At 35.6% G+C, this 26,521-nt stretch overlaps 1 protein-coding gene across 10 annotated transcripts in view; it reads right to left on the bottom strand.

The window, feature by feature from the left end:
* Nucleotides 1–26,521, bottom strand: part of Cep128 (centrosomal protein 128) — a 277,887-nt gene that overhangs the window by 218,562 nt on the left and 32,804 nt on the right. For 9 of the 10 annotated variants that reach the window (XM_070028501.1, XM_070028506.1, XM_070028496.1 and 6 more), the window contains 5 exons: nucleotides 24,618–24,744; nucleotides 23,494–23,609; nucleotides 21,437–21,528; nucleotides 19,484–19,556; nucleotides 10,642–10,758 (listed from right to left, as the gene is read on the bottom strand). In XM_070028501.1, coding sequence (XP_069884602.1) covers nucleotides 10,642–10,758; nucleotides 19,484–19,556; nucleotides 21,437–21,528; nucleotides 23,494–23,609; nucleotides 24,618–24,744 — 525 coding nt within the window. Of the gene's footprint in view, nucleotides 1–10,641; nucleotides 10,759–19,483; nucleotides 19,557–21,436; nucleotides 21,529–23,493; nucleotides 23,610–24,617; nucleotides 24,745–26,521 lie in introns of those variants that run through there. The other variant, XM_070028514.1, reaches the window with a different exon arrangement.

The following is a 26,521-nucleotide window of genomic DNA, read 5'->3' as shown; positions in this document are numbered from 1 at the left end:
TTTTCTAGAAGAAATTTTAGAAGAAAATGTTTGCAAGAACATTTTAGGAGGAATTTTAGAAGTGTTTTAGTGTCATCTGAAATAATCAAAATCCAAGAAAATAGTAAGAAATAAGAGCTGAATACAGGACTGGGAGTAAGGAGAGAAATTAAGGGAGAAAAACAAAAAACAGAGAAGACTTAAGAATCTGATAGATCTGGTCCTGCACACTTCAAGCTGTGCCAAATGGTGTCCAAGCACCTTTGAGAGATAAGTCCCATAATAACCAATCACTGTTTTTCATCCATTTCCTTTTTATCAGCATGTTGACACTAATGGTACTTTCACAACCTTGCAGAGAATGGTGTTTACTTTGTCCTTGCAAGGAAAAGAATAAAATAATGCACAGGCAACAAACATAAAGGGGGGAAGAAAACAATTAGCATGGCATGAAATGATAAGAAAGAGCAGTGGTGTGAATCAAAGCTACTGTAAGTCAGAATGTAAATTAGCATTTCAGCTGCTGTCTGGCAAAGTACTGAATACATAGCAAGAAGCAAAGAAGCAGTTATAGGAAAATTCCTTAAATGACTTGAAAAAAAGGCCTCTCCTACCCCAACTGTCCCAAAGGGCCTACATTATTCTAAAGTTTAGAATCAGTCTCTTGCTAGAAAATAATCATTGTCAATATCTCTACTTCCTCGACTGAACTGGGGATTGTCCAATACCAAGACATTTTAGATGACTATAAATCCATAGATGCCAGCACAATACCTGACACATAGTAGGACTGTGGCAGTACTAGTGTACTAACTACTGGGTTTCAATCCGAGGAAACTGTGGGGGCATGCAGGCCCAGCAAATGACCAGACAAGATTACAGATCTAAATACTGTTCTAAAACTTGACCATAATATGGATAAAGATATTTTAAAATGATCCAAGTTATTTATTATCTACTGTGTATTAACTGCCTATTTATTAGTTAGTATTTATTGCTTGGTTTATCACTTCCTGATCAATAAATAATACCAGTTGCAGTAGTGGGGGGGTGAATTAAGGATACTTAATAGAAATATAATTAGAAATGCAATGAAAGTTGAGAGAGCTTTAAAACATGTCCTATCAAATAAAGGGGGAAAAATATTAGCAAGAGAAAAATAAAGAGCATTAAGGCACCAACAGAAAATGAGCAGTACATTTGGAATGGGTAGAACACTATAAAAGGCAATGGTTATAGATCGGGAAAAAAACAAATAAGAAGAAAAAGAGGCTCACATAAAATTAAACATTAGAAAAAGAATCACTGGAACACTTCAGTAAAGCTCAGAATTATGAAAATAGACAGAAGTAAGAGAATATGTGATTCCAGAATGAACTCTGTGTTTGACCACATTTAGGAAGTTCATTTGATACGAGGAAAAGAAGAAGCAGGAAAGAGGGTGAAAATGGGGTGGGGGCACCCTGAGTAGAAAGCATAAAGGAACAGCACAGAGGCCAGCCAGGGCAGACATGAGTTCTACTGTTAAATGCAGCAGCTGTCTTAATATGCAATGCTCAACATATCATTTTAATTGTTAACAGTGGGAAGAAGATAGCTTCAAATTTAAATTTTAAAGCAGTGAATAGTTAATTAGATTTCTTTCAGTGGCAATGTGTATGCCAAGTATGCTAAGAAAAAAAAGCTAATGAAAAATCAGTTTGTAAATAAGATGGGCAACTTTAATAACAAGTGCTGCTAGCTCACAAATAATGGTTCAATACTGACGACTAGTGGTCAAAGGATGTAGTAATTCCCTATTAGGAATTTATCCCATGTTTATCACTCTATCTGAAACACCGAATGAAAGTATGAAAGTCATGTGGAAAACCTACATTAAACACTGTTGCCCTTATGCATTCCAAACAAGCAAAGGAAAATAACTGTATCTGCAGTCTCTTAAAAAGTCTCTAGTAGGATGGGTCTGGCAGCACATACAGTACACAGCACTATGGAGGCTGAGGTGGGAGAATATGAGTTCCAAGACTGTAGCAAAACTGTCTCAAATACAAACAAAAAAGCAAGCAAAAACAAAAACAAGCCAGGCACCAGTGGCTCATGCCTGTAATCCTAGCTTCTCAGAGGGCTGAGAGCTGAGGATCGTGGTCAAAACCAGCCCAGGAAGGAAAGTCTATGAGACTTTGATTTCCAGTTAACCACCAGAAAACCAGAAGGGGAGCTGTGGCTCAAAATGGTAAAGCACTAGCCTTGAGCAAAAAAGTTCAGGGACAGACAGCCCCTGACTTCAAGCTCCATAATAGAAAAGAAAAAAAAAAAAGACATTCTTTCCTATCCATTATTTGCAATGTCTCATCAATAAAAATGACTAACATTGCTGCTGAACTACAAAGGAAACAGTTATGTGAACGGTCAGTTTCATTCACAGAAATAAATTAATGTTCCTCTAGAAATGTTATTCCAGAAATGATTTTTCAAAGGCATTGTTTTCAAAATTTGTGAATCTAGGTACCTCCATTGTAAAATTTTCTTTCAGCCTGATGATGTGGCTCAAGTGGCACAAAACTTATTCAGCAAGTACCAAGATCTGAGTTCAAACCTCAGCATACCAGAAAATAAAAATCTGACTTAAACTATTTTTCTAACATGTCTGTTATATGCTTAAAATACCAAACAATCCTTATTGTGAAGATTTGGCTAGTTTATTCACTTAGTTGTCAATACAATCTGAAAATTAGCAACTTGATAGGGAAACTGTTCTTTTTATAAAATTGAGTTGTTTGTAATTAAATTACTGAACATTGATGGATGGAAGGCTTTTTTAATCACTTAAATCATTGCATGCTGAACATCAAAGAAGAAGAAGTTAGTTCACCTTCACTTTCTGCTCTGCAAGAATAAGAGCAACAGTATATATAGCGTATTAAAACTGGGTGAAAACCATTTTTTTTCACCTGGATAAGTCTAAGAAATTAAAGGATCCTTTACACTTGAGAGCAACACCCACTCCCCCAGCACTGAAGGACATCCAGTGTGCAAAACAGAACACTTGGCTGCAAGTCCAGAGATAAAGTTCGATAGTATGTACAAATTGTAAGCAAACAATTACAGCCTATTAAGTGTAGGCAAGTAAGGTAACAGTGGTCAATGACACAGGAGTTATTCCAGAAACCAGGGAGACAAGAAAGGCTCTCCAAGGGAGTAACAAAAATGTTTGATGAGTCAAAAGAAAAATATTAGGCAGGTGCTAGTAGCTCTCACCTGTAATCATAGCCACTAAGGAGGCTGAGATCTGAGGATCAAGGTTGGAAGTCAGCAGAAACAGGGAAAGTCCATGAGACTCTCATCTCTAATTAATCACTGAAAAGCCAGATACAGAGCTGTGGCTCAAGTGGTAAAGTACTAGCCTTTAGCAAAAAAAAAATCTCAGAGACAGCACTCAGGCCCTGAGTTTAAGCCTATGTACTAGCACAAAAAATTCCATGTATATCTTACAAAATTAAGAAAACTGAAAGAAGAGGTTAGAAAGAAGGTGAGCCTGGTGAAAGGAATGGCATTGGCCAAGACATGCTGTGCTCATAAACTGTTTTGTTGGATGGCAATTCCTTTGTACAACTACCTAGAGATAAGATGTGTGTGAACGAAAGGAAGAAATATAGTTGAATAGTTACATTCTACATTTTTAGAATAGCCATCAAAAAAGGCAAATATAATCTACAACTTCAAAGTGAATAAAAAGTATAAAAATGAATAATATAAAACACATTCAATACATCAGAAATCAGTAAGAAGAGAGACAGGACAATAAAGAGAGGATAATATTTCAAAATGTATCAATTATCACAATAAGTAGAATTAACTGACCCAGCCATTAAAAGGCATAAACTTACATAATGAAATTTCTTTTTTGTTAAGCTCAGCTCAAAATAAAACTAGAGAGGAAGGATTAAAATAGAGTAAAAATTACATGTCATGAAAACAGCAACCTTAAAAATAGCTTGATAACAAACTAGACATTTGAAAATGTACCAAGAAGAAGTTAAACTATATCCAAGAAACCACAGGTACTAAAAAATAAAACATAATTGAAAAAACTCACAGGGAGAAATTGACAATCTTTATTATAATGGAGGCTTCAGATTGATATAATAATTAAGAACAGAAAAGGGGAAGAAATTTGACAAACTTGACCTATGTATGTGTGTGCATGCACACACAGTAACATAGAAAATTACCTGTCAAAAGAAACAGAAAATATATGGGTGCCAGTGCCTCGTGCCTGCAATAGTAGCTACTCAGGAGACAGAGGTCTGAGGATTGAGGTTCAAAACTAGCCCAGGCAAGAAAGTCCCTGAGATTCTTATCTCCAATTAACTACCAAAAAGCTGGAAATGAAGCTGTGGCTAAAGTGGTAGATTGCTAGCCCTGAGCAAAAAAAGCTCAGGGACAACACCCAGATTCTGCATTCAAGCCCTAGGACTGGCATACATGTACGCGCACATTCACACACTCACACACACACACACACACACACACACACACACACACACACTCACACACACACACACACATACCACAAACAGTTCAAAATTGTTTTCGGAAGTGGCGCTGTAGCTCAAGTGGTAGAGCGCTCGCCTTGAGCTGAGGAGCTGAGGGACAGCGCCCAGGCCCAGAGTTCAAGCCCCACGGCCGACAAAAAAAAAAAAAAAAAAAAAAAAAAAAAATTGTTTTCAACTACATAACAAACAAGACTTGTAAATGAAAAAGAGGAGGAAGAAAAAGAAATGGGGAGAGTGAAGGAAAAAACAAGGGAGAAAGGGAAGGGAAGGGAAGGAAGACAAGTACTAATCTGGTGATAAATATATCAATATTTTTATTTTAGAAAAATAATTGTCTAGTATGCAATTCCAAAAGATAGAAAAAGTAATATGAAGATAAAAGAAGATTCTAATGAAGCAATAAACAAAGATGGTCAAAAAGGAAAACTAATAAAATAATTGTATATCTAATAAGCAAATGAAAAGGGAGGAAGTAAATAATAATAAAGGGCTATGACTGCTTTTTAATATATATTTTTTGTTGTAAAGATACTGTACAGAGGGGTACAGTTACATAAGCAAGGTAATGAGTCCATTTCCTATCAAGCTGGTTAGCCCCTCCTTTGTTTTTCCCCTACCATCCCTTTCCTCCCCACCTCCCCAACTCCAACCTCCCTGCCACCCATGATTGCTTTTTAAAGTAAATTTCAAAATACACAAAATAGATAAAAACTTAAACCCGGGCTGGGAAGGTGGCTCAGTAGTAGAGTGCTTGCCTTGCATGCATGAGGCCCTGGGTTCGATTCCTCAGCACCACATAAGCAGAAAAAGCCCGAAGTGGTGCTGTGGCTCAAGTGGTAGAGCGCTAGCCTTGAGCTGAAGAGCTGAGTGACAGCACCCAGGCCCAGAGTTCAGATCCCACAACTGACAAAAAAGAAAGCACAAAAACACAAAAAACCTAAACCCATTAATTACCAAATTTACTAAATATATAAGCTCATAAATGTTAAAATATAAACAACTGCAGGTGTTGATATAAGCAGCAGATTTTAAAAAGTCTCATGTTGACTTTTAACAAATATTAAAGAGAACCTTTCTCTTAAGCAAACAGAACCAGGATATAGAAGAAGGAATGTATTGACCCATTTTAGATAAATTCATTGTGACTTTGCTTCTAAAACAAAAGTCAGGACAAAGAAAATTATGAACTGGCTGGACACCAGTGGCTCAGGACTGTAATCCAAGCTACTCAGGAGGCTGAGATCTGAGGATGTTGGTTCAAAGCCAGACTAAGCAGGAAAGTCGGTGAGACCCTTATCTCTAATAAACTATTCAAAGAAACCTGGAAGTGGTGCTGTGACTTAAGTGGTAGAGTACCAGTCTTAAACAAAAGCAGCTCAGGGACAGAGCCCAGGCCCAAAGTTCAAGGCGCAGGATTGGCAAAAGAAAAGAAAATTATGAACTGTTCTTACTAATAAGCTAAGTAAAACAATAGCAAATTAATTCAGCAATGTATAAAAACAAAACATATAAAACATTGTGTAAACATGTGTGAGTAAATTACACCAAAGAAAGCAACCAAAAATGCAAGGTCTTTGGTGGGGTCAAGGATGCTTGTCAAGCAAACTTAAACTTATCAACACAGACTGAAGCTCTCATGTCAGTGAGGGCTGGAAAGAACTTTCCTAACATACTGTGTTTAGCTGCACTCAAAATCAGGATGCTGACATCTCAGAAACATAGAAATCGAATTCTTGCCATCTTTTCTCCTGTTCAGTGTTGGACTTCAGACTCCAGCCATGGGGGTGGGAGAGTAAAAGTCATACACAAATAAAATTGAGTTCTGTTTGGGGTGAGGGAAGGGGAAACGAAGCTGGGTTTGAACTCGGGTCTTTGTTCTTGCTAAGCAAGCGCTGTATCATTTGAACCATGCCTCAAACACTTTTTGCTTTAGATTATTTTTCAAACAGTATCAGACTCAGCCTGCAGCATTCCTACCTCTGAGTCTTCTACAGCTGGGATTCCAGATAATATTCCATGTCCAGCTTATTGACTGAGATGGGGATTCCATGAACTTTTCGTTAAAGCTGGCCCTGAATCGTTATTTTCCTGGTCTCAGCCTCCTGAGCAGTGGGAATTAGAAGCATAGTCATCACACCTGACAACTGCCTTTAAAATGTCAAATGCCAGTAACATTATGATTTATAAAAATAAGAGCAAAAATGTTTATAAAGAGCCATATATAAATAACCAATTAAGATGCAATCAAAGAAATATTCCATTCCCAGTAGAAAGGGAAAAAAATAAGGCACCTAGGAATAACTCTAGTAAAATATGGATAAGAGTTTCAATGGACAACTTTTATACAATATTATTGAAAAACATTATAAAATACCTACTCTTCAAACTAATCTATCTATCTGCCTATAGTTACCATCAAAATGCCAGGATAATTTCTCATGGAGCATGAGGAAATATTTTTATTATAATTTACAAAAGATAATAGCAGCTATAATAACTAAGACAAAATGGCATCAGTGCATCAATAGTGGAGCCCTTAGAACACAGTCAGATGGGACAGGAAGCTAGTTATCTAACAGAAGCAGCATTGAAATTAGAGAGGATAAAACCAAATACTCAAAACCCATACTCTGACAACTTAGATTCCAGTCTTCCTTCATTAAAAAACCCAATCCTTGAGGAAATTCAGATAATCCAAGATATTAAAATGAGCAAAAGCTATAAACAGGAAATCTCCACAAACACAAATGCAGATGGATGACAAAAACTTAAGAAGCTGTCAAATTCACTACTAAGGAAATGCAAATAAATGACTTCAACAGTACTGTGAGTGAGTTCAAAAACCAAGTAGATTCCATAGCACTACAGCCCTTTTGTTCAGACCAGAGGGAAAAAAACAACAGAAGAGAGTGAACCATTCCTTAAAAATTCCAAACAATAACAGGAGACTGGCTCCCTTCCACCAGTTTCTAATGATTGACACTGCTTTCATTAAACAAAAATATTCACCAGCCTGACAAAAAATTTTAAGAATAATAACCTAGGAATACTAATAAGAATATGGGGGAAAATAATCACCTTCAACAACTGTTAAAAAAATGTAAAAGATTAGAGCTTTTTGAAAATATATATGACATATTGTAATACAGAGCCACTTTTGGTTTTCTGGTGGTTTACTGGAGATAAGAGTCTCATGGACTTTCCTGTCCAGGCTGGCTTTGAATCGTGATCCTCAGATCTCAGCCTCCTGAGCAGCGAGGATTACAGGCATGAGCCACCTCATGTAAATATGTTTATACTTAAAATAGGATTTTTATATGCTTTTTAATCAATACAGTGATCAGAGTCAGGAAATCAATATCATTACAATGCTCTGATTTGGTTTAAGGATTTGGGGCAAATTTTGCTAGCAACTTTCTTTTCCAATGCTTTGGTACACATGTAATATTTAGCTATGTCTATGTAATTTCCTTTAATCATATAATTTTTCAGTTTTCATTCATGATCAACTTCTCAGGGTCCTATACAATTGATTTTGTGGGATGTCTTTCATTATGAGATTATTGATTTTTTCCTTAGGACTATATTTAGGTTATAGCCTTTGATTGTCTGTTTATTTGTCTCTCTGTCTGTCTTAATGAAGACTGATATCAAGCTTCTTATTTTATTGCATTTCTTACATTGTATCATTATCATTATAGAAAGTAAATCTGTTGAAGATTTCTGTAAATATTTCAGAAACTTTTCTGTAGGCAATGACTGCCTAAAAGTTCCAAAAATGTGTTTATGTATGTTTGCAGATCATTAACCTTTATCAATTGGCAGTTGGTTTTTTTTTTTAAACATCAGAAGATACTGCCAATTCAAAATTAGGAACAAAACTTGCAACCCAAAAATTATAATGTAAGCTTGAAAGAAAAATTGGCTTTTGATTTCTAAAATTCCATTTTGCTCTATTTCACAAAAGGAGGCATACCTTGTTGGTTGGTAATTACTTAGAAAAGGATACTTGGTTGAATAATTAGATACAGCATGTGGGTAGTCTTTTTATTCTAACCTTGATTTTTATACATTTGTTCTCAAGGCAAATTGCATCTGGTGAACATAAGAATAGTATTGAAAAGACAATTGTTCTTTTTAGCAAGTGAAAATTAGAGAAATTTTCTGTACTTATTTCCTTCTCTCTTTGCAGAATGCATAAAATTACAAAGAAAGGGGGAGAGGGAAGATTGCCTCCCATCCCTGTTCTTGAGAGTCAAAGCCTGTGTGTTTGTACTGTAATTGTCAATTTGACTAAAAGCTTGAACTGTGATTTGGAATTCCATCTGTGGTAATACAATAGAGGATCACTGTTGATAAGAGATGTTTAATTTCATATTTTGTCACTTTAATATAAGCAGTGACCTATACATTTTTAAAAGGTGGTTTGGGATTATAAACACTGCAGGGGAAACAGAAAGAAAAAAAAGATTGATTTAGGCTTCTTCTGCTCCCAAGTTAAATGGCTTAGACTGTTCTGGAAAGGTCATGTTTAAGGAGAGAAAGAAAGCTTTGCTTTCTTTTCACCTATTAAAAATGTTATGGAAATTCCTATAGTCTATGCTAATAGTCATTGATGCATTTTGTGTGCTGCTGTGGTGAGAATTTGAATTCAGTGGATTTCAGCCACTCTGAGCTTTTGTACTCTTACAAGGAATGTACATTTCATAGTCAGTAAAAATTATAACTGAGGCTTGAAAGTAGGGCCTCAAGCTCTCACTTGGTTTTTTTCCCTCAAGGCTGATGCTCTACCACTTGAACCACAGCTTCATTTCTGGCTTATTGATGATGAATTGGAGATAAGAGTTTCATGGAGTCTTCTGCTGGGGCTGGATTCCAATTATGATTCTCAGATCCCAGCCTCCAGAGTAACTAGGATTACAAGAGAGAGCCACCACTGCCTAGCAAAAATTCCCACTCTTCAACATTAAGAACTAGCTGGGTGCCCGTGGCTCACGCCTGTAATCCTAGCTACTCAGAAGGCCAAGATCTGTGGATCGTGGTTCAAAGCCAGCCTGGGCAGGAAAGTCCGTGAAACTCTTATCTCCAATAAACCATCAGAAAACCGGTTCAAGCCCCACAACTGACCCAAAAAAAAAAAAAAAAAAAAAAACTAGTGAATCTGCAGGGAATCAAAAAAAAAAGATTGCTCTAACTTTGTCATAAATCGGAAACATCAAAATAAATAACACTGGGCTGGGAAGGTGGCTCAGTGGTAGAGTGCTTGCCTTGCATGCATGAAGCCCTGGGTTCGATTCCTCAGCACCTCATAAACAGAAAAAGCTGGAAGTGGCACTGTGGCACAAGTAGTAGAGCACTAGCCTTGAGCTGAAGAGCTGAGGGACAGCACCCAGGCCCAGAGTTCAAGCCCACGACCAACAAAATAATAATAATAATAATAATAATAATAATAATAATAATAATAATAATAATAATAAATTAACACTTGAAGGGTAATGTTCTACTGCATTTTGAGCTGGTTTGATGATACCCTAATTCATGTGTTGGCAAACTTCTGCCAAGGGCCAGATTGTCAGTACTGTAGCCCAACATTATACTTCATAACTACCACCTCTGCCACTACATCACAGAAGTCCCTACCAACAACACAGAAATGAATAGGCATGGCTGTGCTCCAATAAATCTTTATTTACAAAACAGGCCATGAACCAGATTTGACCCATGAGCTATCTTTAAATGACTACATGGTATCTGTCCAGTCTATGCCAAAAATAATCAGAGTTAAAAATTTTTGAATCCATACTATACGCTGGGATAACTGCTTTAAAGCAATATCGCATTTATCTATGCGCCATTTGGGGAAAGTGCACGTTAATACAATCCCTCTTTCCACAGATTAAACTAGTCACTCTGAGAGGAGTTAAAAAAAAACAAAATCTGCCAAGGTCACATAAAGGGTAATTATGAAACAAGGTGGGTCTGATCCTATACATCATACTATAACAGTATGTTAAACTTTTTCTAACTGGTTTACTATATCATCAGGTGCAACTAGGAAATTAAATAAATTCAAGATTCACACTCCTAGACAATACTTGTCACAAACCTCCTGCAGCTTCAAGGACATAAGTCCCAACTGGTCCTGACGTCTTTCCACCAGCTCTCTTTCTGTACGCATCTCTCTTTCTATTTCCTGAAGCCGTCGCTCCACCCGATCTGAAACCTTAATACAAACAAAGAGAGAGAGAAATGAAGAAAGCTGATGTGATTAAATTGAGGAGATACTGTGTGTGTCAGACACATCACTGCCTAAAGCACAGAATTCTGATTTTTTAATAGGACCTTTCCAATGACTCTAATTAGAAAACACTTGACCTAAAAATTCACTTGAAGTTACTAGCAAAAGCAATCATTAGTCTCCCCATAATCCCCACCTGGATCTCAATAACTGGACCAGAATTTTCAAAGGACAATATAATAATTCAATTAGTAGAGTTCAAAGTAATATACTAGAAAAGAGTGCCCTCTGGTGATTTAGAGTAAAGTGCCAGTTGAGCCAACAACTGCATTTATTACCCAATTAATGATAAACTGCTTTTGTTTCTTTTGGTTCTTATTCTCCATGTGGATAACCTGCCTAGGAAAGCAGTGATGTTTGTGTGTAACTTGTAATTAAAAGGGGTTTTCATAGTTTGTCAATCTTTTAAACTGTGATCTGCTACAAATATTGAACTGCAAAAGATCAAATACTAAAGGCAAACTGGAAAATGGTTAGTTTGGATTCTAGAATGGAGGAATTTTTAGTTCTGACACTAGATTTTCTTCACTAAAAACTGCCAAAATTCAAACCCATAACACGCAGTCCTCTAAATAAAATTTACATCATATGACAATGTGTTTAGTGACTACAAACATTTTTTCCTTATTTAAAAGAAGTAATAAGCCAGGCAAGGATGGCTCATATCTATAATCCTAGCTACTCAGGAGGCTGAGATCTGAGGATCAAAGTTCAAAGCCAGCCCAGGCAGGAAAGTCCATGAAACTCTTATCTCCAATTAACCACCAGAAAACGGGAAGTGGCACTGTGGCTCAAAGTGGTAGAGCACTAATCTTGAGCAAAGGAGCTCAGGGACAGCACACAGGCCCCCAAGTTCAAGCCCCATAACTGACAAAAAAAGAAGTAATAAATACAGTCCTACTATTAAAAACTGTGTTGCCATCAATTCTGTGTTTGACAAGAAACCAAGAAAGGTCTGATTCTGAGGGACCTCACTGGGTTGTTGAAATGTTGTAAACTGGATTGTGTAAGGCTGCACACAGCAAATTTACTAAAAGTCATTCTGTTACACAGATAAATTTGGCTGCAAATTATAGCACAATGGACTGGTACTTTCAAAAAGAGAGATAGGTATGTTTAATTAGACAGTAAAGGCTAAGAGAAAACAAACATGGTATACAAAAATTAGTAGTTATACTTACTAAATATAAGTCTTGGCAGTCCAATTTCACTACTTAAAAAGAATTAAGATACTTACTATGATACTAACAGTGCTTTATTAAAACCTCTAAATACTCTTTAGCAACAAGCTCCTAATTTATCCATGCATCAACCTAATACCAAACTATACATGTTACTACTGCTTCCAATATAAATAAGCACTTTCTGTAATAGAAAACAATTCTGGATAAATAATTTTTTCAAAGTTGTCTATTCATTTTATTTTTTCCAAAATGAACACAATTTTATTGTTCACTCTGATTATAAAATTTATGTCAACACTTCTCAAATAATAATATATAACTATTTTATCCATTAGGATGGTCATCTTGGAAAAACAGTGTTTGAAAGGATGAAGACAAATCAGAGCACTTCATCTCTATAGATAGATGCAAGGAAGCTGCTATAAACAATAATATGGCTAATCAGCCAAACAAAAATTATTAAGTATCATCTGACCCAGCAATTTGATTTGTAAGTTTAAACCTCAATTATCTGAAACCAGAGTCTCAAAGGGAAAAGTCACACACCCAAATTTTCAGCAACATTGCTCACAGTAAGAGTGTACATATCAGATGATATGATCTTGTATTTAAAGAATCCCATAGACTCCACTCCCAAATTACTCAAGCTGATTCAAAACTTTGGCAAAGTAGCAGGGTATAAAATTAACCCTCAAAAATCAATGGCTTTTCTGTATGCCAACAGTGAGAAAAGTGTGGCTGAAATTAGGAAAGCAACTCCATTCATAATAACCCCACAAAAAATAAAATACCTAGGAATTAACTTAACCTCTATGAAGAAAACTTTAAAAACCTGAAAAAGGAAATCAAAACAGAATTTAAAAAGTGGCAAAACCTCCCATGCTCCTGGATTGGAAGGATCAACATCGTGAAAATGGCAATACTTCCCAAGGCTATCTACAAATTCAATGTGATACCTATCAATATTCCAACCTCATTCTTCAAAGAAATAGAGGAGGCAATTCAAAAACTCATATGGAACAATAAAAGACCCCAAATAGCAAAAATGATCCTTAACAGAAAGAACAGTGCTGGAGGAATATCAATACCAAATTTCAAACTCTATTACAAAGCCATAGTAATCAAAACTGCTTGGTACTGACACAAGAACAGACCTCAGGACCAATGGAATAGAATTGAAAACCCAGAAATCAACCTACAGACCTATAGTCATCTAATCTTCAATAAGGGAACTAAAAAAAAATAGAAAGGAAGAAAGACAGCCTCTTCAGTAAATGGTGCTGGCAAAATTGGTTAATTACTTGTAGAAAACTAAAGCTAGATACTTATATATCACCTTGCACCAGAATCAACTCCAAATGGATCAAAGACCTCAGAGTTAAAACACACACTCTGAAAACATTACAGGATAGAATAGGAGAAATCCTAGATCTCCTTGGACAGGCCAAAATTTTCTTAATAGAGACCCAGAAACACAACAAATCAAAGAAAGGTTAGACAAATAGGACTGCAGGAAATTGCAGAGCTTCTGCATGGAAAAGGACATAGCTAGCAAGATCAATAGAAAGCCCACAGATTGGGAGATAGATCTTCACTAGCCATACAATGGACAAGGGTCTCATATCTAAAATATACCTGGAACTCAAAAAATTAAATCCCCCAACAACAAATCCTCAAAGAAACAACTGCCCAATAACTAAATGGGCTAACGACTTAAAGAGAAGCTTATCTGAAGAGGAAAGAAGGATGGCCAATAGACACATGAAGAAATGCTCAACCTCCATAGCCATAAAAGAAATGCACATCAAAACAACATTGAGATACCACCTCACCCCAGTTAGAATGGCTATAATCAAGAACTCTATTAACAACAGATGCTGGAGGGAATGTGGACAGAAGGGAACCCTACTGCATTGTTGGTGGGAGTGTAAACTTGTTCAACCACTTTGGAAAGTAGTATGGAGGTTCCTCAAAAGACTCCACTTAGACCTCCCCTATGACCCAGCAATCTCACTTTCGGGGATTTACCCAAATGATCACAAACAAGACCATACTAAAGCTACTAGCGCAACTATGTTTACTGCAGCATTATTTACCATAGCTAAGATATGGAACCAACCCAGATGTCCCTCAGTAGATGAATGGATCAAGAAAATGTGGTATATATACACAACGGAATTCTATGCCTCCATCAGAAAGAATAGCATTGCCCCATTTGTTAGGAAATGGAAAGACTTGGAAAAAATTATATTCAGTGAAGTAAGCCAGGCCCAAAGAAACATAGGTCCCATGGTTTCCCTTATTTGCAATTACTAGTATATGTTTGGACAAGTAGAAAAGGTCAGAAAAGTTGATGTTAGGTGAAATGAACCCCAAGATAAGGATTCAAATGTTTTTTCTTACTTGCAATTGTTTCTAACATATTTATAAGATGATTTCTTTGTTGCTTTGTATGTCCCTCCCACATGATATAACCCCTGCTTTCACTGTATTTGATGTTGGTATAATTTGTGGAGGGGAAGGGAAAAAACAAATTGCTTAAATAGGGATACAGGTGGCCCCATTGCAACAATGAGATGTACAAGTGGTTATGTCAAAAAACAACCTTTACAACTTTGGCCGTGGGGGTGGGGGTGATGAAATGGGAAGGGATGGGAAGGGGAAACGAAGGAGGGGGCAACAACGCTTGATAAGAAATGTACTCATTATCTTGCCTATGTAATTGTAACACCTCTGTATGGTATTTTCATAATAAAAAAAAAAGAGTGCATATCTAAGAGCCATAAGATGAAAGCACCAAGTAAGTAAAAAAAAATTTTTAATGTGGTATATTCACAAAATGGAATATTAGGCAACCTAAAAAAGGGGAGAGATCCTGACATGTGCCAAAACATGAATGAACCTTGAGGGCATTATGCTAAGAGAAGTTTAAAAAAAAAGAAAAGAAAGAAAGGAAACTATTTCTAATGTATTTATAAGGTACCACGTGATTTTTCTGTTGCTTTGTATGTCACTCCCCCACAGTGTAACCCCTGTTTTCACTGTATTTGATGTTGGTATAATTTGGGGAGCGGAAGGGAAAAAACAAATTGTTTAAATAGGGATACAGTTGGACCCATTGCAACAATGAAATGTACAAGATGTTATGTGAAAAACAAACTTTATAATTTAGTGGTGGGGGGGAGGGAGGAATATAGTTGTAGAGGTGGGAGGGTAGGGATGGAAGGGGAAAAACAAAGGAGGAGGCAACAATGCTTGATAAGGAATGAGTACATTGCTCATGTGATTGTTACTCCTCTGTACAGTATTTCACAATAAAAAACATTTTAAAAAAAGAAAGAAACTATCATTCTACCATATGAAATACTTAAAAGTAGTCAAATTCTTGATGACAGAGAGTAGAACAATATAGTATCTCCTGAATTAAAAAAACAATATTTTGTAATGTATTAGAAGTATGGTATAATAAAAGAATCCAAGTCACTTACAAAAGTTGACCTAGTGTAACTAAAATACATACACACACCTAGTGTGTATACATAAATTGTAATACTCCTGTAATCTACGTGGCACTTGTGTTATTTTAAATGCAGTATTGACAGAATTTGTAGAATCTTACTAATGAGGTACTCTTCCAGAAACAGCTGGATATGTTTTTATTTTTATATTTAATAGGTATCCTCCTATAGCAAACTAAACTCTATAAATAATTGAACTGAATATATCACCCTCAACTGGTTAAAATCTAGACAACTAGTGAATTTCAATTTCCCCTGATTTGAGGCCTATGCTATAGTGGTTATTTTACCAGCACAACTAAGAACTAACAGAAAATATTTACCATAACATCACAAGTATAATTTCTCCCCTCCAAAGCAAAGTCTAAAACAAACCTGAAAATTTACAATTCACAAAGGGTTAACAAATCAAATCGTGGCATACATGAAATCAACCTTTTTGTCTCTCAAGAAACATATATTCCACAAGCTTTCAAGTTACTATGAAAATGCACTAATAAACAATTACAACTCTGGGATAGTATATAATAAATGTGATCCACACTGAAGAGCAACAGAGGGTAGGAAATGGAAGTAGTGGTTTATTTTCACTTCGTATATTTTACAATATTTAGAAGTTTTCCAGAGCAAACCTGTATTACCTTGATGATTCTGTTCAACTTAAATCCAGAAAGGAGAAACAGCTGTAGCCTCCGAGAAGTTATTACTCACATAACAAAATTTCTCTGACAGCATGTGATCATGAATTCACATACACAGAGCAATATGTCTAAGTTATAAAATGCAAATGTTGATTTCAGTTAGAATGACTCACAAAAATCCATATTATGTCCTATGTGAAACACTGTAGGGACATCAGACAACCATCTAAAATTCAACAATATTATTCTCGAGTTTTGAAATAGCTAATTATTTTCAGTTAGAACTGTAAACATCCTTACACAAGTCTTACTTAATGGGCTGAGGGATGAAGCTCCATAGGAAGGCAGTTGCCCCACATGTAAAAGGCACTGGAGGTGGTCCCTAGCACCACAAAGATTATTTATTATTATTATTATTATTATTATTATTATTATTATTATTATTATTATTATTATTGAAACCTTAACTTATAAGACAACATTAATTTGACAATAAATTCTAAAAAGCATAAAACAAACTGCATCATACCTTGCTATGAAAAACTTGTAGATGTACAAATCAGCTAACTATGTAATTAGATGGGCCCAACTTTCTGGATTTATATGATTAAAAATGGCTACTTCCTGGTGATTTGAGCACAGTGAGGTTCCAGAGTGAGTTGAGCACAGTGAGTGTGACATCTGGTTTTGCAATCACAGCTTTACCTGATGTGGAGCAATTCATAATGCACAACAGTGATGACAGAGAGGATATACACGGGCTCAGACCTTCACTGAATTCAGCTGACTGACTCTACATACTGCCTACATTGTGAATATACAGTAAAGCTCCCCAATACATATGAAATAAGTCACATACATCCAAATTCAAAAAAATAGCATGACAAATTCAAACAATAGCATTACAGTACAACTGTAGCTCACTCAGTTCCATGAGGACCTCAGCAGAATACTGAAGATAAACATACTTCTATAAACATACAAATCACATATCAACACAGCCAAGAAAAGAAGACTCATGCGGTAGCTAAAACAATATTTGTATAATCATATGCATTAAACATATAGAACAACTGCAGTTACTTGGAAGGCTGAGATTGGTAATCATAGTTTTGAGACCAGCTTATGCAAAAAGTTCATACGGCCCATCTCAACCAACAGAAAAGGCTTGGGTGCAGTGGCGTGGACCCATCCTTCAGCTACATGAAAGTATAAAAAGGAAGGTGGCAGTTTAGATTAGGCTGCGCAAGAATCAAGACCCTATTCAAAAAGTGATGCGGGCAAACAGAACCTCTGAGTTTAAGGATCAGTACCACCAAAACAACAACAATTTTTGTTTAAATTAGCAAATAAAGTAATGGAATCTGTAATGTATAAAAGAGGGAAGTAATGCCGTGGCTCCAGTGGTGGAGCGCTAGCCTTGAGTATGAAGGGGCTCAGGGACAGCGCCCAGTCCCTGAGTTCAAGTTCCACAACCAACAAAAAAAAAAAAAAAAAGAGGACTTCACTTCTAAAATAATGATATAGGAAGTGGTGCTGTGGCTTAAGCGGTAGAGCGCTCAACTTGAGCAGAAGAGCACAGGGACAGCACCCAAGCCCAGAGTTCAAGCCCCAAAACTGACCGAAAAAAAAAAAGTAATAATAATGATATAAATAATTATAGACTAGAGCCAAAAGCTTGGGTGGCTCAGTGGTAGAGAGCTTGTCTTGCATGCGTGAGGCCCTGGGTTCCATTCCTCAGCACCACATAAGCAGAAAAAAAAGCCAGAAGTGGTGCTGTGGTATTAGAGCGCTAGCCTTGAGCTGAAGAGCTGAGGGACAGCACCCAGGCCCAGAATTCTGGCCCCATGACTGGCAATAAATAAATAAATAAATAAACAAACAAACAAATAAATAAATGATAGACTAGAGCCAAAAGCTTGTGGCTCATGTATGCAATCCTAGCTACTCAGAGACTGAGGATCACAGTTTAAAGGCAGCCTGGGCAGGTAAATAACATGAGATTTTATCTTCACTTCACCATGAAAGCTAGAAGTGGAGGTGTGACTCAAGTGCTAGAGAACTAACCTTGAGCAAAAAAGCTAAGGGACAGCACCCAGGCCCCAGTACTGGCACAAAGAAAGACAGAGAGAATGAGAGAGAGACAGAGAAAGAAAATAGAACACATCCCTCTCTTGGCACACATAGCCAATTAATCACATTCCAAAGTGAACTCAATCTAAGAGGAACTATAACCAAATTATCAAATAGAAAAAAATTATCTACTTTTACCAAAAAACTCAAGTTGAATAAAGAAAGTATTGTAAGAGAAAAAATTCTACTAACTTTCCTTTTCTTGAAATAATAAAAGATGTTGTGGGAAATGAATACCCGTTGCTCCTGAAGTTACAAATTTGTACATAGTTTAGTTAAAATTTCTTTTTTTTTTTTTTGTCAGTCCTGGGGCTTGAACTAAGGGCTTGGGTGCTGTCCCTGAGCCTCTTTGTGCTCAAGACTAGCACTCTACCACTTGAGCTACAACACCACTTCCAGATTTTTCTGCATAGTTTATAGGAGATAAGAGTCTCACAAAGACTTTTCTGCCGGGGCTGGCTTTGAATGGCAATCCTCAGATCTTAGCCTCCTGAGTAGTAGAATTACAGGCATGAGCCACCCACACAGCTAATGACAATTTCTATTGATGTTTTTCTTCTCCAGAAATTATAATACCTGATGATGGGAAACAATGAACACTATATACACTTTATAGTCTAACATGATTTTATTTAAAATAGATAAATAAATAATGAATGTTGAGAATCTGTGTTTGAGATATAAAACTTAAGAATTAGGAATTTTTCAACTAGCACCATATCCAACAAACAACCCAGCAAGAGGTCTCTGCAGCACAGAGATCACACACTTATGTGAGGTGATCAGAAAATACAGAACCAGTACAGAAAACACAGTGCAGTCAGCTGTAGTGGCCACATCTCTACTCCCAGCATTTTGGAGGCTGAAGCAGGAGAATCATGCTTTAGAAGCCAGCCTGGGCTACATAAAGAGATGCTGTCTCAAAACATAACAAAATTTGAAAGAAATAAAAAAGTCAAATCTCTAATATACTATTGTTGTGACATTTCAAACTCAGATTTCTAAAATTTATGAACATTTTATATAAGGTACAAGAAAAGATTCTTTGGCAAAATGGTACACACCACTCAAAAGATTAAACTCTGAGTAAGTTCACTGTGATTAGGACTAGTACAGACACCTTGTTCCCCCCATCTACATGTGAAATAAAACTGTATACTCTGTAAGTCCTTACCACATCTTGTTTCTGGGATTCACTAAGTTTTTCAGTCAATTCTTCCAAAGCCCTTTTTGTTTCAGCATCCGATCTAGGCCAAGAAAGAAACAGATTTTTAAGTTGAATATTTAAGAAAATATACAAACGGTGAACTTCATAATATTTTATAACATTAACAATTACATGTAATACATAGTAATCATATTTATAATAACTTATATTAATAGCTATTATGTGATACTCTGCTGCATTGGTTCTCAAACATCTGAAGACTTTGTTACAACACAGACTGCTAGAGCTCACCCCCAATGTATCTGAATCAGTAAATCTGGAATCATCACTTCCATAAGCTCCTAAGTGATGCTGATGCTGTGGACTTGTGTTTACACACTTATGTGAGGTGATCTGAAAATTCCTCATAAGGACTGCTACAGAACCACTACAAAAAACATGGTGCAGCCAGGCTGGTGACCATATAATCCCAGAATTTGGGAGGCTCAGAAAGGAGAATCAGAGTTGGAAGCCAGCCTGAGCTACAAAAGCTAGACCTTGACTCAAAATAATAAATAAAAATAAATAAATAAAAGGTAATAATAATCAATTTATAATATACTACTACTATTTCTTTATATTTATATTCGAAAGGCACCACTACACTAAATTAGGACCTTTAACAAATGAACATGCGACATTAACACCAAATTTACAAACGGAAAAGAGAGGGAAAAAAAAAAAAAAAGAGGGAGGCCAAAGCTCTTGTTGCACACCATGTCTATCAAGTCATAATCACATTACATCTGAGTGTGCCATACAAACTCTATCCTCATTTCCCCATCAAATTAATTACATAGTAAACAATCAAACAGTACAAAAAGACTTATGAGCTCAGCAAAAAGCCTTTCCCTCACCTACTTCCATACCTCTACGTCTACTTCCTAATGGCAACTTCCTACCTTCATTTCCAACTCTTACATTTTCAACTGACTTCTCATTTTGAAGTACTTAGCTCACTAACTACTCTCCAATACTGAATGAATGACTGTTTTAGGTTGTATTGATCACCTTGCAATTTTACATAATATATGCCATATGAAAATTCTGTAACAAAGTGATGCTTTGGGGCTTGCATTCTATCCTGTTCACAATTTCAGTTAGATAATTTGTCGTTATCTTTTGGGCTTATTTATTTGTCCATTGATATTTTCCATCTACTCTTGATTGAACTGCCCATTCTCCTTGACTTATGTGCTACTCAAGGACACTTACTTTCCTATTATAATTTAGAGTGCACACAGTTTGTGGGTCAAAACTATATGACTTCTGGAAGAAAAGTTGAGAGAAACTGTCAATGAGATTAGGTTAGAAATGTTGGCCAATTTATACTTTTTGAAGTTAATATTCTATCCTGCATGGAGGGAAATAGAAAATGACATTTCTTTCTTAATGATTGCAGTTAAAAACAATGTTCGACAACAAATGTACTCACTACCTTATGTATGTAAATGTAACCCCTCTGTACATCACCTTGACAATAAAATTAAATTATAAAAAACTATATGGTTTTCTGGGGTTACTTCTACTTAATTCCTGGGCTACTTTTACTACTTCTTATAATCTGTATTTTAGTTACAATCTTATTTTATTTATATGTCTTTAGATAATTTTCTCAGAGATGAGTTAAGTCAAGAAAGTGTGACTCTCTAGAGTTGTGTTTATTTTTGTCTTTCCTCATTTTTATGCTTTCATGCTCTCCTGCCTTTCCCTCATCATCACCAGTTGATTTTTCTCAAGCCAGATCCTCATGTAAAAAAAAAAAAAAAAAAAAAGAAAATCTTCCAAATATTGGGACTCCTTGGCATTCTGTTCTATCCTTGATGCTCCCGCTATAGTTTTTCTTCTCTTTATATTACAAGAATTAATTTATTCCCTAATAATTCATAAAACCTTTATAAGACCATATTCTACTCTTACCGGCTTCTCCTGGAAAGCTCCCTGTTGAAATCCTCTCCAAGGCGAACTTGTTCACTGCTGAGGTCTCGGAGGGACTGGTGAAAGCTATGAAGCTAGCAAAGGCAAAACACAGCATTTAGGATTCCACTGAAATCTTCCAAAAGTCACTGAAAGTAAAAATCTTGATCTTCACAAAAATTCTACAATTTTGTTAATAATGAATAAGATAAATTACCTACATTCAAGCAGTAGAGCACCAGCCTTGAGTGAAAAGCTAAGGAATAATGCCCAGCCTTGAGTTCAAGTCCCAGTACTGGCATAAAATAAAGTAAGATGACAAAAAAAAGAGTAGAAGTAATGCAGTGGATGGATAACAGGTGCCCATTGAGCTTTGCTGTCACGATTTCATGATCTTCCAAATTTGCAACCAGAATCATCTTGACATATCCTTTTACTCATTCCTACCTTCCTCTCATGTCTATCTGATCTTCATGACCTATCAATTTTATTCATTAAGTAGCTTTTAAATCTATATTCTTCTCTCCAATTCATTTATCCTAACCCAAGTGACCATCAACTGACACCTGCCAAACAATACCTTCCTAACTAGTTTGTCCACATTGACTCCATTTTCTACACTAGATGAATAATGATCTTTTCATAACAAGTCTATTGGCTCCTTATGAGGCACTGCATTATCCCAGCCCTTCTATCCTTCTTTAGCCATATGGCCTTCTCTAAATTGCTCATAGGTGCTATATTCCTTTCTGATAAAACGATTTGTTCTATGTAGAATGACTCAATCTAATTCCTCATCCAGTAATAAACCTGATGAAAAAGGAAAGCTTCTTTCATCACTGCCTCCAAATGTAAATACTGTCCCAATGACAGAGGCACTGAATAAAGAGAATAAAAAAGTAAATATGGTTGTTGTTGTTCTTTGCTCTAAGTTTATTCATATAATCCATGCTAGCAATCTGCATCTATTAAAATATGAGTCAAGGAAAAGTTTCTACAAGGTTTTTCTATTACATTTTTTGTTTTATTTTTATGTTATGTTGTAGTTTCCTAAAACTAACTTTGAGAACCCAATCCTAAAATTTTAAAAAAAATGAAGGTTTCAAAGTCAGAAATTTCCCCTAATGCTTGTCTAATTAATTTAGCTCCCTAACACACAAAAGAAAAGAAACTTGGCTCTGAAAAGAGCTTCCAAGAAATGGGGGAAAATATAGCATAGAAATAATGATATAAGAAATCTTCAATAAACACTGAAGGATGAAATTTCTTACATCGCTCCAATAGTGATTCAATAATGAGAGAAACACTTAAGTAGTGGAAAAATCAATAGGTCAGCCACACAATGACAAACTTATTCACACTTATTCAAACTTAGCAAAATAGAAAGTAGCTGACTTACAGGGCTTTTTAAAAAACTGAGCAGCCTACACAGGGAAAGAAACAAATATGCCCAACCAAATTGGATGTATAATTTCTGTAATATAATCTCTGTAAAAATTCAAAATAAATGTATAAAGCCAAGCACCAATGTTTCACATCTGTAAGCTAGCTACTCAAAAAACTGAGAGCTGAAGGATGATGGGTTCAAAGCCAGCCCAGATAGAAAAGACTCTCTCTTCAAAATAACCAGCAAAAACCATGTCTAAAGGCACAGTTCAAGTGGTAGAGCACCAGTCAAACAAGTAAGCAAAGGAAGTATAAGGCCCTAAGTTCAAAAACAAGAAGCACAGAACAAAAATAAATGAATAAATAAACAGCTGGGAGCCAGTGGCTCACACCTGTAATCCTAGCTACTCAAGAGGCTACGATCTTAGGATCCTAGCCTAAAGCCAGCTTAGGCAAAGAAATTTTAGAAACTCTTATCTCCAATTCACCAGCAAAAAGCCAGAAGTAGAGGTAAAAGTGGCAAATGAAACAAGAATAAAAAAAATCAGTACAAAGTTATGCAAAGTTCATAATGATCAAATAACCAAATGATTAGTTAAATATAATCAGATAGCTCAAGTATTATTCATTCATATGGAAATGTAAGAAAATACCACATGCAAATTACACAATACCTGGGTCATGTCATCAGTTTGGCGAACAAACCGGACACCAGTTCTGGACTTACTTCGTTTGGTCCCCAGTGGATCATATTCCTTAAGAGGTGAGGTAGGTGGAAAATGGTGGCTCTCTGCATTTGAAAGAAAAGGAAGGGGATTGAAACAATACACAAGAAGGAATAATCTAAAAACATACTTCATACATGCATACAAGTAGTGAGTACCACACAAGCCTTTAACCTAGGCTATTTCCAAAGCAACTTGTTATACTGATAAAGTTCCACAAGATTAGCTCTAATTTAGTCCTTATAGCAGACAAAATGAACAACAGAACTAAATGGGGAAAAGAACATGTCAAAGCTCTTTTTTATACTTCCAAAGAAGTAGTGTATTTTCTTTTACATAAACAAAAATTGCTCAACTTTAAAAAAAATTATGACTTCATAAAATACAGTTTTATACCAATAAAACAGAATTTGGCAAATAACAAAATAATCCAAAATCGGAACACTGTGAAAATCAGTAAGAATCAATTAACTAGCGAACAAATAAATGGTTGTGTCCAATTTTTAATTCAAACATGAATCTTAGTATAAGTAAGATTAATTATAGGAAAGCTAAGTGTTTCCCTTTATGCTAGCCACTGACATCTAGCTTACAAGACTAAAATCCTCTTGTTCTCAACAAATGTTGTAAGATAGTTCATAATCTGATACTTGAAAAACTATTATGGTAGGACAAAATTACTAATCCAGAGAGCATACCATACAGTAATTATTATTTGTATATTTGGGTTTTTTCTTAGTATCTTTAAGTAGTTATGGAAAGCATTTCAATTCAATATGCCCATTTATGAGTACAAGGTATCACGTATGTTAGATTGTTTGGGAACAGACAAAGATATTCAGGCTTTGTTAGGTAAAATTAAAAGTACCATAAAGGTCTGAAAAAAAATTGTAGAATTATAAAGATTCGTTAGTAAGTTTCAAAATACACACTAACCATCCTTGAAAACTGCATGTTCTAACACCTACTATGGATGACATGATGTATGTATTGCCATTTCTGTAAAGGTTAAATGTCTACAATATGAGTATTTTAAAACAAGAAAGGGTTTTCAAAAGATTTGAATGGTTTACCTGCCACAGTGCCACCATCGAGGTCACTTGTACTCACACTTGTAACAGAAATACTTCTCCCCCCTGAGTTTCTCTGTAAGCGCTGACTCCGCAGTTGGTTTATTGATTTCTCCAAGGATTCTCTTAACTAAAGAATATAGTGAAGCCGAGGTTATCCTTTGTTTAACAACTTCCAAACACAAGTGGACTATAGATTTTTAAAAATTATTTCTGAAATATCTAACTTCCATTAGAAAGTTAATATCAGAGGAGTTTTTGAACTAAGATAGGAAACATAAAACTATTAAAATACATTAACAAACAAGGCTAGCCTTGTTTTAAATGGCACCTCTCACCACCTATCCCATCCTTCCACTTCCAGAATGTAGAAAATGTCTAGTTGATGAACCCATCCATTTGGAGAAACACAACAAGGTTGACACATTAAAAGAAGATTCAAAAAATATATTACAAAACAAGAGAAATGAAGTATTACTCGAAATTCTAAAATTGTGTTGGAAAAGTAATTATTTGAGAAACAAGATTTTTTTTTTAATTTAGAAAAATCTGTGGCTTACTTTGGAAGCTCTAAAATTATAATCCATTGAGTCTAATGTATAAAACCAAAAACTAAAATATAAATGATAGATGAAAGACAAACTTTAAATTGTTCCTACAAGACTCATGGAAAAAAAAATAGATCCCTCAAAATCTCAAAGAATTAAACTTTATACCAGAATTAGTAACAACACAAAAGATACTGTGCATTGAATAATTATAAAGACAGAAAAAACACTCTTGATAAATCCTTAAATACAAGGTTGAGTCAGCCCCCTCAACCACAAATAGAACATTAAAAATATTAACTGCAATGGATTAAAATGCTTCAAAAATGCATATAAATTAAATAATATTCAAAGAGGGGAAAGTCCCATGAGAGGATGCTAAGGAATTAACTTACTATTTTGGAGACTAGTAAATAAATAAAAGGTTTTTTGGAAACTATAGAAATGTCACTTTTCATTTTTAAAAGAAATACATTTTTAATACCCTCAGAGCCTTGTAGTATCTCTTAGAAAAAAAATATTAATTGGAAACAAAATGCAGGTGAACATTAGTGTGTTAGGGGGAAAAAGGGGCATAAAACTGAAAGAACTGATCTCATTATAAACTGATTCTGAAAGGAAATGATGTAGGCAAGAATGACTATTCCAGATAGGAGAGGTGATCAAGGGTAAGCATGACCAAAAGGAAGCCTAGCAATGCTCTCCTCAGCTACACTACTGTTCTCTTCTGCTTCAGTCCATGACTTTCCATCAAATAATTCTACCTTTACCCTATGTTTCATTTTGACAATGAAATAAGACAATGTGTGTAAAAATAATTAGAACAATGCCAAAGGCAGATCAGGTTATGCAATGAATGGTAGTTTTATGATTAAAGGCAATGAATATAAAAGCAAAAGGATAAATGGAATGAGGAAATCAGATGCCTCAAACTGGAAAAGCTATGTATAAGCATCTGCTACTTCAAAAATAATGACTTCACTAAATTCCTGTGGTGCATTATCTACAGATAACTGAGTAGAGCAGTGCCAGTATTCCCTAGCACCTACTTCATGTGGGGACAGGTCCTCCTACCATTCCTCTACAGTATAGTCCAAATCCCATTTCCAGCTGTAAAATTGTTCACTTCTTGGTGCACTTTCATCTTTGTTGGCCAAGACTCTGTTTTGATTATTTCTTTTTATAAAATAACATTTGAGTGGGTTTATCACTGGGAGATAAAGAGGGAAACTGTATGCTTCGTTGCTACAAAGAAGTCATTTGTTTTTCACATAGTAATTTGTGGACTGAAGAGGGATTGCCAATATTCATGTGTGGTTACATTTAGTTAATATACTTTGGCAGGTGAAATTTGAATTT

Source organism: Dipodomys merriami, unplaced genomic scaffold (genome assembly GCF_024711535.1).
Source record: "Dipodomys merriami isolate MVZ:Mamm:240054 unplaced genomic scaffold, mDipMer1.0.p SCAF_1, whole genome shotgun sequence".
Lineage (NCBI taxonomy): Eukaryota > Metazoa > Chordata > Mammalia > Rodentia > Heteromyidae > Dipodomys > Dipodomys merriami.
The sequence above is the reverse complement of the archived record's forward strand: the minus strand, read 5'-3'. Positions and strand labels throughout refer to the sequence as shown.